This window comes from Eutrigla gurnardus, assembly GCF_963514095.1.
Source record: "Eutrigla gurnardus genome assembly, chromosome: 5".
Classification (NCBI taxonomy): domain Eukaryota; kingdom Metazoa; phylum Chordata; class Actinopteri; order Perciformes; family Triglidae; genus Eutrigla; species Eutrigla gurnardus.
This window is the reverse complement of record NC_139919.1, coordinates 26,367,955-26,379,605: the sequence shown is the minus strand read 5'-3', so window position 1 is coordinate 26,379,605 and position 11,651 is coordinate 26,367,955. Positions and strand designations below refer to the sequence as shown.

At 42.4% G+C, this 11,651-nt stretch overlaps 1 protein-coding gene across 4 annotated transcripts; it reads left to right on the top strand.

Moving 5' to 3' along the window:
* Positions 1-428: 428 nt before the first annotated feature.
* On the top strand, positions 429-11,093 carry LOC311013877 (cytoplasmic polyadenylation element-binding protein 4-like). Of its 4 annotated transcripts, none has more exons than XM_084010156.1 (12): positions 429-589; positions 1,630-2,739; positions 2,849-2,947; positions 3,716-3,806; positions 4,789-4,839; positions 5,771-5,794; positions 6,193-6,369; positions 6,630-6,719; positions 6,842-6,960; positions 7,549-7,663; positions 7,767-7,948; positions 8,089-11,093. In XM_084010156.1, the coding sequence occupies exons 2-12, from the start codon at positions 1,675-1,677 to the stop codon at positions 8,314-8,316; spliced, it is 2,241 nt and encodes a 746-aa protein (XP_083866282.1). In that variant the 5' UTR covers positions 429-589; positions 1,630-1,674; the 3' UTR covers positions 8,317-11,093. The 4 variants fall into 4 exon arrangements, with proteins under 4 accessions (XP_083866282.1, XP_083866281.1, XP_083866284.1 ...); XM_084010155.1 differs by having other exon boundaries at positions 3,713-3,806; XM_084010158.1 differs by lacking the exon at positions 5,771-5,794.
* Positions 11,094-11,651: the final 558 nt, after the last annotated feature.

Sequence of the window (11,651 nt, the reverse complement as noted above, 5' to 3'; positions counted from 1 at the left end):
TGGACAACTGCAGTAGGCTGAGGTGGAGAGGGGAGTAGAAAGAAAAAAACATTTGCTTAGTCAAATTAACTCATCTGCATTTGGCATAAATGCAAATACCTCTACTAAACCTTGGGGTTTTAACCCTTTGCATCCCATATGTGCACTTATAAGAAATCTATATTTATTTTAGTTTTTATCGAGGGTTAAGATAAAATATCCTTGGATCTTTAATGTGTTTCCCCTTACATTAGAACAACTCCTCCCATTGATTTCAAGGCGTCCTTATTTGGGAGGAGAACGTCTTGGTGTGCATGTGCCATTCATTGAGAAAGGAGCGATGTGGGCGTGGCCCGCCGGCAACCGTCCAATCGAATGGCGGGTTTTTAGCGGAGTGGGCGGGGCTCCGGAGGGAAATCCTGACCCACAGTGGCTGGTGGCTGATGGCGGGGGCGGGGCTTGTAGACGGAAGTGTCTCCCGACTGGTCCAGCTGTCATCTAGAAGAGAGAGAAGAGACCATTTACACCGGCTGCCTAGGAAATGCAGAAAAAGGGAAAACGCTAAAATATGGCAACATCTAAACGATAAGGTCATGACGCCGAACTGAAGGTAGCTATGCCCGGCCTATCGCCCAACACACACATATACACACACACACACACGGTCGTCGATACGTTAGCGCAGCCGTCGAGGTTGCGTTGCGTTATTTCGACGTGTAGAAAAAAAAAATGATGACAAGGTTTTGGCAGTGCTGTGTGACATTGAACATACAGGACACGAAACGGACGAGGTCGTGTTAAAGACGCCGTGTCGTTACACCATATCTAACCGCCTCGGTGTCGTGGAAAATTTCCGCCGTCGTCTCGTCGAACGACGCCGGGCTTGAACGTTGGTGAAAATTTCGAGGGGACGTTTGTAGCCGTTGGATTCGCTCATGGCGTCCCAGCTGGTTGTGCAAATATGCTACTACGTCTCTGCGGTATCAGCTATTCTGCTAGCCTAGCGGCTCGGTGAAGGGAACTACCCTAGATCCAGAACAGACAGGAGACGTCATCAACATTTCCCTGTGTTTTAAACGGTGGCGTATGAGGAGGTCATTGCAGAGCTAAAAAAAAAAAAGGGTGAAGATTATTCGGTAAGTGTCCAATGCTGCGAGGCACCACGACGCTTTTCTTTCTTTCTTTTTTTTTTGACGGATGCGCTGTAAAACACGAAGGTCCTTTTAAAAATATGTGACTGCTGGGATCTGGCGTGATTAATGGGGCACATGGAAGGTGGCGGAGCAGCTGTTAGCTTGCTGCTAGCTGCGTAACGACCTTTAGAGACGTCAGCTTCACCAGCCCAGCCTGTTAGCTTGCCTAGTGCTTGGTGAGGCTGGGTGTTTTTTTTTTTTTTTTTTTTCCGTGGTTGCCTGTCTGCTAATCCGAGTGTTAGATTTCGTCCAGGCCTCCCATGGCCAAGCGAGTCAATGATTTAATCTCATTGATTGCATCACAAGACCAGACAGGGTGCAGCCCAAGCACATTCACAGAGTATGATCAGGGTCGTTTTTGATTTATTTATTTTCTTTAAAGAGACCAGATAAACTTGAGGTAACACAACCTTGTGCTTTTTGCCCCCCTCCCTCCCTGCTACTCCTGAACCCACAGACGGTGATAGCCAAAATTGAATTGAAGATTTACTTGGTGTCCTAAATGGGGGACTACGGGTTCGGAGTTCTGGTGAAGAACGGCAGTGGTAACAAATCCGCTTTCCCTGTAAGGATCCCTCCTCACCTCCAACCCCAGCACCCTCACCACCCCTCCAACCCCCCCAGCCCCCCTTCCTTCGTAAACAACACCTGCTCCACCAATGGGGGCAGTGCTTGGCTGTTCCCTGCTGTAGCACAACACAGTAACATGCAAGATGAGATTCTGGAGTCAGACAAGTCCAAGGCCTTGGACCTCCAGGACATGCAGGAGAAGTCTCAGGTCCAGACCCAGCCTCAGGCCCTGTCCCCGGGCCAGCAGGAGGCCGTGGGAGGCCTAGGAGAGCTTGAGGGAGCTCTTCCCGAAGATGGCCCGCTGGAGAAGGGTTCTTTAGAGAGCAGTGGTGGAAAGGAAAAGCTGAGGATGGAGTCCCCTGTGCTTAGCGGGTTCGACTACCAGGACAGCCTGGGGATGGGTACAAGTTGTGCACAGTCCACTTCCTCCTCATCCTCACTGACCAGTTTTAACAACTGGTCCCCTGCTGTCCCATCCACCCAGTCTCCAGTGGTCGGGGAAGATGTCGGCGGGTTCTTCGGCCCAGCTGGCTCCAACGCCAATGGACCTCCCCTGCTATTTCAGAACTTCTCCCACCACGCCGGGCCTGGCTTTGGAGGAGGAGGTAGTTTCTCTCCCCAAATTGGACCTGTCTCCCAGCACCACCCGCCCACTCCTCATCCTCAGCACTACCACCCCCACGGTCAGGGGGTCCCTCAGCAGCACCGGCGCTCCCCAGCTAGCCCCCATCCAACCCAGCCCTCCTTCCCTCCGCACCCCCATCGTACTGGGCCGTTCACCCAAATGCCCCACCTCGCTCCTGCCCAGAGCAAACCCCCTTCACCTTGGGGAAGCTACCAGAGCCCCTCCACTCCCACATCCACCTCCTGGAGCCCCGGTGGGTATGGTGGCTGGGGTGGCACACAGGGGGTCCGAGAGTACAGGCGGGGGGTAGGTGGAGGGATGACGGGGCTAAACTCCATCTCCCCGCTGAAGAAGTCGTTCCCCAACAATCAGGTAGATGAAATTGTCACGAATCCTCTCTCATGTAGAGAGGATATTTGCATGAATTGATATGTCGCGCACTGCTTTTGGTCGACGTGAAACCCATCCACTTGTCCTACAGGTTCCCTCTCAGAAGTTCCCCAGAAATAGCTCTGGATTCAATCACAAGGGCTGGGTGGAGGACAGCATGAGCCGCAGTGACAGTGTCTACCCTTTCCAGGTGAGCATATGTTCCAGATGTTACTCCGGCGTGATGCCTAATACAGCCAAGTTTAGTTTTTAGTGTGGCCTTCCATGTGTAAATTCTGTTAATTCTGTAAAACATGCTCATCTGTACAAATGCAACAAATAAGCCATTGATCAAAATGAGATGTCAGTTGAGCCAGCTAAACGGATGAATCGAAGCCTAGTGTGTGTGTTCTTGTGTGTGCTTGTGTCTGAGGTCTTATCTAGATCATTGCATTAAAGGAGAGTATTGTTATCATCTGCTCTGATCACAAGGCCTTCCTCTTGTCCCGATTTTTGAGAAGTCTTGTGCTCCACTGCTGCTTTGCATGCTCTCAAACCATTTCGATACACAGAGAAACACCCTCCCTTCTAGATCTCCTGGGCTTTTTGTAATTCAAATGCACACATATATATATTTATTTAATTTAATTATTATTTTTACCTCGAGCTATGAATTAGAATTGTATCTCATTAAGAGGCGGAGCATATCCCATGCTATAATATACAGTGGGAAATGTGAATTAGGTGCAGAGATATGCAGGTGTTTTTAAAAAAAAAAAATTGGTAACATACTCCGGGATCCATTTTCTGTTTACTGTGCTTTCTGCAGAAGGTCTCTACAGGGATATTCTCTGCAGATTTTTTTTTTTATTAGCCATTAGCATCATGGCAAGCCATCGGGGCTCTTGCAGCTTCTGCTGCTTTCGATGGCGATGTGGGAAATAAGGAGGCTAATTGTTGTCTTCCCCTCTTTCAGCAGGAGAGAACACGGTCCTTTGATGGTTTTAGCATGCACTCTCTGGAGAACTCTCTGATTGACATTATGAGGGCTGAGCAGGATTCCTTGAAAGGTTGGTTCCCACACTAGCAATGGTGAAGAAAGGATACTTTTTCCTCACTGCTGGCTGTAGATAAATACAGCCGTTTGTTGCACGTATTTGACGGCAAGTGGAAATTTGATATTCTTTTCACAATGCAGACAGATTGTGTCGACAGCAGGATTTGAGTTTGAACAGTTCATGATCCTTATTAGGTCCCAAAAACTGTGTGTGTTAGAGGGTGTTTCCTTCTCATTACACTATTTGTTAAAACAGTTGCATGCGTTTATAATTTGCACCACATAACTAATATGCTAATGGTAATATGCTAACGACCAAAAGCCAAATATTAATAAGCTTCTTCAAATTTCCCTCTAGTTTGCATGTGTATGTAGGACGGGTGTCGTTGAAATTGTTTCAATATGGGTGCCAGTATGATAAGTCAGTTTTGAAGGATGTTGCAGCACATTTCTGTCTTATTCTCCATGACTCATGAAAACAATCACCTGCAGCATTTCTCTTTTGCTGTAGAGACTCTTTGATCTCGGCTAACTCTCATTAATAAAACATGCCAGTTCAGTTTTGGTTGCACTCAATCCTAAAAGAACCCCTCTGTCACAGCCTTCTGATGCTAATCTGGGCTAGATGATGCATGTACAGCCTTTTTAGAAACTTCTCTTTTTTTACTGCTATAAATTTACAGCTTCCTCAATAATAAAATATGCTTATAAATTACAACACACATCCTTGCACTTTGGATTTTGCTAGCATATGATATTACACTTACATTCACCTTTTGCTTGCATGCAAGAATAAGACAAACATTTGATTTGCCTGCCAAATGATTCATACTTTATCCAAATTTGTGCTGTCATGGTCCTTATCCAGTGGACACAGAACAGACTATTCCAAACCATCCAAACGTAACTTCAATGGGTTGGGGAGGAATCTATATGCAAGGGAAAGGACTAAAATGTCATGACATGTTCTGCTGTGTCCTGTTTTTGTCATGTAGGACGCTACGGCTTCTCTCACCAGGGTGGAGACGGGCCTCTACCTATGAACGGTATGTAAATTACATTCATACAAATATGCAGTGCTGTAGCAGAAGTCAGGGCTTGGAATTAATGTCATGTCTGCCAAATGCTGGAATAAAGTGTTGAATTTAAAATGTAGTTGATAGGAATTTGGTGAACTCGCCAAAAAACTAAACAAAAGAGAAACATCTAGAGCTAAACAGGAGGTTAAAAACATAAAAATGATTTTAAAGCAGACTGAATAGGATTTTCAAAGCCGAGGGCGGGGTCTCTGCAGATACAGACACTGCCACAAACATCCAGGGATGATTGAGAGGGATCATTTTCTTCTTGATTTCTAAACTACGTTGTAGTCGATGTGACACACGCCCAAAATGGCTGACTAAAACAAAACCGGCTTCTTCGAGTATGAAATAGCAATAGAGTAAATTAATTATACCGCACCGAGGCAGGATTATGCACGTTTGTAAGTTGTTTTTATTTTTGCAGTAAAAAATTCAGTCCATTCTTCCATGCATAGTGATGAGCATTTTATCTTCAAAGATGATGATGATTCACAACGTCTCTCTTCAGTCATGTGGGGAGTTAACTGAGAGTGTAGCACAAGAAGCATGGCTTGAATTTGTTTTACATGCATAAGTGATCAATGAGGCATTCAATTACTGTGGGGAACAATTACACGGCATGCTGTCTCTCTAGTTTATAGACTATATAGATGATACCAAGGATATCAGTTGTAATTAATGGACACTCATATCAGTAGATATGATAGGCAATTCTACAATTCATGTATTTCTTTTACTAAATACAGTAGCCATTTTAGTTGGTGATCCAACAAATATTAATTCCAAGCCCTGGTAGTTTTTTTTTTTTTTTTTTTTCTTGCTCTTCTTATTTTGTGCCTGTTCAAAATAAAAAGAGAAGTCATTTCAAGGGTGTTTTGTGTTGTTTTACATGCAGCAAGAAGTTATGGCAGAAGACGAGGTAAAACTTGTGATTGTGTCTTGATTTCTTCGATGTGATTTAGAAAGCAGTAATAACTCCTGAAATAATGACTTTGTGGGTTTCCCCTCTGTGTTTGTCTGCTTGGTTGTTCAGTGTCACTGATTACCCTGCCTTGAATACTGTCAGCATTTAAGCCCCTTTTTGTATTTTTCTGGAGGCTGTTAAAGCCTTTAAGTGTTTCCTGCCAAGATGTGCTTGCGTTAATACTCGTGCTTTTTCCTGAGTCATCAAAACTAGCAGTCATCGCTATATGTTTTTGATGTATTTACATCTAATCAAATTCCCTGCTTATTGTAATATTAATACAATTTTAAAAAGCCATTAGAGCTAACTGGTGGTGAAGCAATGTGTGTAATCCAGATGGCTCTCTCCGCCAGGCCATTCGTCTCTGTTCCCCATGGAGGATGAGCGGTCTTTTGGGGAGGACGAGTCCGGCGACCAGGGGCTCGCTGGTCTTGGATCAGCTCACTGTTTCCCCCACCTCAACGGTGAACGTGTGGAGCGGTATTCACGCAAAGTGTTTGTTGGAGGGCTGCCTCCAGACATAGATGAAGGTAAAGACGTATTCTGACTACAGAGGATGCTTTCTTAAATCTTTTGATCTAAAATAACCTAGATTCACAGTATTTTTATGATGGTAGCCATAATCTTTAAATGGCAAAAAGAGTATCATATATTTTGATATATCACACATTTTGTAATGGTACAGCCTCAATTCAACTATACTATATATGAAACTAATAACGTAATTTGTTTTTTGAATGCAGCACAACACAAAATACTGTAGCTGACTGACTCGAGTTCTCTTTTTCAGATGAAATTACTGCCAGTTTCCGCCGATTTGGTCACCTGTTTGTTGACTGGCCTCACAAGGCAGAGAGCAAGTCCTATTTTCCACCAAAGGGTGAGTCAAAAAAAAAAAAAGCTGAACATCATGTTTTTTTCGTCGTGTGTTGACTCTCCAGCACCGTGATGATGAGTGTTTGCTTGTCGTGCATGCTCATTGTTCCGTTCAACCTTTTCCAGGATATGCGTTCCTGCTGTTTCAAGACGAGAGCTCCGTTCAGGCCCTGATCGATGCCTGCATTCAGGAGGATGGAAAGCTTTACCTGTGCGTCTCCAGTCCCACCATCAAAGACAAGCCTGTGAGTCCGTCTGTTATTCTGTGTAACTGCTGCATACTTGCTATCCGTCTTGCCCAGCAAGTACAAAACTAACTCCAACGTCAAACCTGCAGAAGCCTGCTTTTTGTTTTACTGTGTCGGGTCATTGTAGCTCAGAAAACTGGAAAGTTCAGTACAGATCCATTTGTTTTGTTTGCCCAACTGAGAACTCTGCTGTGGTAATCCGTCAGATGTGTACTGTAAGTTTAGCGCACTGCATATTTTCAGTTCAAAGTCTTCCTGCAAAACAGCACGCGCGCAATTTCAACTGTATGATTGTTTTAGTTTATTTCAGCTATTATGTCCTCTGACGTAGACGTTGCATTTTTCTGCCCCACAACATAAAAGGTGACCTCACCAGTTGGTGCATTCACAGTATATAGGCTTAGTGTAAAAATCCCTGGCCGCTGCCACCGACAACATCCTGCGACAGCAGTCGAATTGAACCAAAGAAATGTGTTAATCCATATTACATGAGCAGCAAGCTGCTTTCATTTTCACAATCCAAAATGTATGAGTAGAGCCTGACTGAGAGGAAATCTATTTTTTCTTTTCATGTTTATTTTTTAGGTCCAGATCCGGCCCTGGAACCTGAACGACAGTGACTTTGTAATGGACGGCTCTCAGCCGTTGGACCCCAGAAAAACGATCTTTGTAGGAGGGGTCCCACGTCCCCTAAGAGCAGGTAAGTGTGTGTGTGTGTGTGTGTGTGTGGTGACCCCTAAATGCATTGCATTCTTAGGAGCTGTCATGATGCCATTAACTTGCATTGTGTATTGCTCTTCCAGTGGAGCTTGCCATGATCATGGACCGTCTGTATGGCGGAGTGTGTTATGCTGGGATTGACACAGACCCTGAACTCAAGTATCCAAAAGGGGCGGGACGAGTAGCCTTCTCCAATCAGCAAAGCTACATTGCAGCCATTAGTGCCCGATTTGTTCAACTGCAGCACGGGGAGATTGATAAACGGGTGAGTCTATCTGATGGTAGCAGCTTCCTATTCAGGTCTTATAAATCGATGTTCATAAAATATTTATTTAACCTATCTGAACGACTTTTCTTGACCTCCATTTTAAGTTTTCTTGTTGTTTGTTTCGCTCTCTTTCTCAGGTGGAAGTGAAGCCATATGTCCTGGACGACCAGCTGTGTGACGAGTGCCAGGGCACCCGCTGTGGGGGGAAGTTTGCTCCTTTCTTCTGCGCCAACGTGACCTGTCTGCAGTACTACTGTGAGTACTGCTGGGCAGCCATCCACTCCCGGGCCGGCCGCGAGTTTCACAAGCCGCTGGTGAAGGAGGGAGGCGACCGACCACGACACATCTCCTTCCGCTGGAACTGAGGCGAGAGGGCAAGGGAGGGAGATACAGGATCGGCTGGGGAGGGATTGAAAGAACGGGGTAGTAAGGGAAGGGGTACGGGCTTTGATATGAAAAATAAATGCACTTTTCTTTTAAGTAAAAAAAAAAAAAAAACTTAATTTATTTTTTCTTTTAGTTTATTTTAATTGGGCCTTGTAAAAGAAGTAAATGCTAAGAAGAGAGTGAAATCCCATTTATGTTTTGACTTTAAGTGTGCATGAGCATATGGATGCATTAGATTTGGATTTAGATGTTTTCTGACTTGACTGTACTTTCTTTTCGTGTTAGCTGGCAAAGCTGCTTACATTTGTTGTCAAGAGTAACATAAAATTTAAGTGAGGTTCATCATACCTAAATCAGTATACTAACTATGGAAGTTGAGTTTAAGAAGGGTGCATTTTCTTACTTTTCGCTTGCAGGATTAGAGAACAACTGTACCATTTACCAAAGGTTGAGTGCAAATGGTTGGGTTGAACTGAGGAGGGACACCGTTTCAGACGGCCGGGCGATTGGGTTTTTTCCAGAAGCTCAGCGTATAGCATCCGGCCATGTCACAAAACAAAATCTCCCCTCAGTCTGGCGCGTGTTTCGATTGCTGGCATGAGTTTTTAGGTTTTGGTTTAAAAGTCGACACACTTTGTAACCAGAAAGGGCAAACCAAAGATTGGCCTAAAACGCATCATCAAAAGCAGATGTTGATCTGAGGGTTTTTAGGATAATGCTGTGTCCTCGTGTCATTTGGCGGAGGAATGGCTGGCGTTGTTTGGAGTTTCGGTTTGTGGGTGTCGGCTAATAAAGACACAGCCCTCAGGGCTCAGGTATTGGCAGTAGTATTTGCTCACTTTATATTGTCAGGGATATTAGCACTGGAAGCTAACATGCTAATGTAGTACAAACTAATGGGAATGCACAGTCCAGTCTCCCTGAGCTGTCCTCATGGTGTACCACTGCACGCTCTACCATGACTGGAGCTTCTATCACAAGTGTTGTGGTTGGATATGGTAGTAGCTAGAATTTGCTGTCACAGAGATAAAGATATTATTTTATACATGGCCTGCTGATTTTTGTACAGTGTTTTATAGCTGATTATTTTGTCATGAACATATATACATTTATTATGCACTACTTTTCTAAATATTTTTTTCAATAGTCATTTTAGGCACATTTTTCACAGATGGGAGAACTCCTTTTGCAATACCTCATTTTTTTCACTTGGTGAAAAATAATTTTGTACCTTTGTTACTAAGAGATCTGCATTTATGGTAAACTTAATTTAAAAAAGAAAATGAATGATATTAATATAATTTTCAATTAGCTTTTATATATTTAAGTGCTGGTAAATCTGAAAATCGTGTGGTGCATTGGTGTGATTCTGTAGATAAACAAACAAAAAAAAATAAGGCTATCATCAGCCAGTCATATATGGATTCTCCTCTGTCCTAATAAACATAATTACGGGATCCTAAGGCATGACAAGACCTTTCTAAACTGATTTTGATAGTCTTGAAACTATATTCTGATATTTCGCTCCTAGGTGTAGTCAATAAGATTATCAATAGGGTAAATGTTTTGGCTTTGGTCAATGTGAAATCTTCCCTTCTATCACCGGAGTGGATATCAGCTGTTTGAATATTTAGATCCTCTTTCTGGGACTGCCTGTAAGTTCTACTTATTCTTGGCATGCATAATGTAATACAGAAATAACATGGCTAGTGTTAATGCAGGACCTAATGTAATGCACTAGATCTCCTTTTCCTTTTTAACCTTCTTTTCCTTATCTCTTTGAGATCACCTCTCTTGTAGCCTCTCTTTACATGATGGAGTCTGCCTTCCTTACACAGACATGATGTTTATGCAATCTACACAGTGACAACACTTTGGATGCGTTTTGTAATGTAGAGGACACTCAGTAGGACATAGGTGAGGATACTTGATCACTGGACCCCCTTTGTGATGTGGCATGCTTTGGGACATAACCTGAATGTGATTTAATGTTGCAAGTTAACTTTGAGCCATTATGTGCAATACTTATTCTTCCCAGAAACAAGTCTCCGCAGTGCAAGTCATTTAATTCATATAAACCATGCAGTCATTTACACATTATTTGTTTCCTATTGTTCATGCTGATGTCTGCAAAAAAAAAAAAAACCTAATTTATACCTGAATTTATTTTTAAACATTAGTTTTGTGCTTATTTACTTATTTTGCTACTACCATGCTACTGTGATTGAAAACATTGTATATACTAGGTCGAAATGTATTTAGCTTTTGCTATATTTTCAATTGAAATGTATAACTATCATTTTGATCAGATTTTTGTTATATTTTTTGGGGTGATGTGTTAAACTTGATGTGTCTAGTTTTTCTAATTGCTGTATTGTACTCCACATTTTCAGAAGAAAAGAATATTGATTATGTCTGTTAGTATTACTTGATTGCAAAATTTCAATAGTTTTTAATTGTATGCTGGGAAGGTTATATTTATTAACTTTTTTTTTTTTTTTTACCTGATATCATTTTGATTTTTGTTAAGTCATTTCACATTTATACGTAAGTTCCAATTTTTATATTTTCTTCCTGATTAATTTACGCTACAATACAGACGTCAGTTTTTATAGTTGGTTTGTAGTATTGAAGTAAAACAAAGATCTAATGTCATATATTCATTTGCTGCCAACTGTTTGTAACTGTATGCATACATTTGAAGTATTTGTAATGTGAGTTGTTGAACGAATAAAACAGCTGTGAGGAAGAGTTATATGCCTCATGTTGATTGACGAGAAGGGACTCCTTATTTCAGTATTTTCTGCGAGGCCCTTGTTAATTTAATTTGTCCCCTGAAGGTTTTACAGTAAATGTGAATCTCACTCCTGAGGCCATTGTTGTTTGACAACATTTAAATGCCACATCTGGGGGGTTGTGTTAAATTAGGTCAGAGGTATTTATAGGCTGCCTGAGGCAAATTTCAGGCTATTTGGCTCACCTGAACCTCCTATCTTTTGTCCCAACAAACCTTTTCTTGTTAAATAAAAAGCCAGTTTATTTTGTTTAACCAAAAGGCTAGACCTAAGCAACACAATGCCATGCTATTGTAAAACCCTAATGCATCTTATCATAATTTATTATAACAATGGATAATTGTTCATAGTCCTGAAATGGTCTACCAAATTCAGAGTGATTTTACTCCTCCATCTAAAACCTCTGCTTGTGTAGTATACAGGACACTATTATACTCCACTGTTTATTTGATATACAAAACCAGAGCTATAAACAATGGGGATGGATTGTTATTTATATTAAGCTACAGTTAAGCTTT

Excerpts from the sequence above, each read along its gene's own strand:
- LOC311013877 (XM_084010155.1), top strand. The coding sequence starts at position 1,675 with ATGGGGGACTACGGGTTCGGAGTTCTGGTGAAGAACGGCAGTGGTAAC. Across the intron at positions 3,807-4,788 it reads TGAGCAGGATTCCTTGAAAG|GACGCTACGGCTTCTCTCAC; the intron begins GTTGGTTCCCAC and ends TTTGTCATGTAG. Across the intron at positions 7,949-8,088 it reads ACGGGGAGATTGATAAACGG|GTGGAAGTGAAGCCATATGT; the intron begins GTGAGTCTATCT and ends TCTCTTTCTCAG.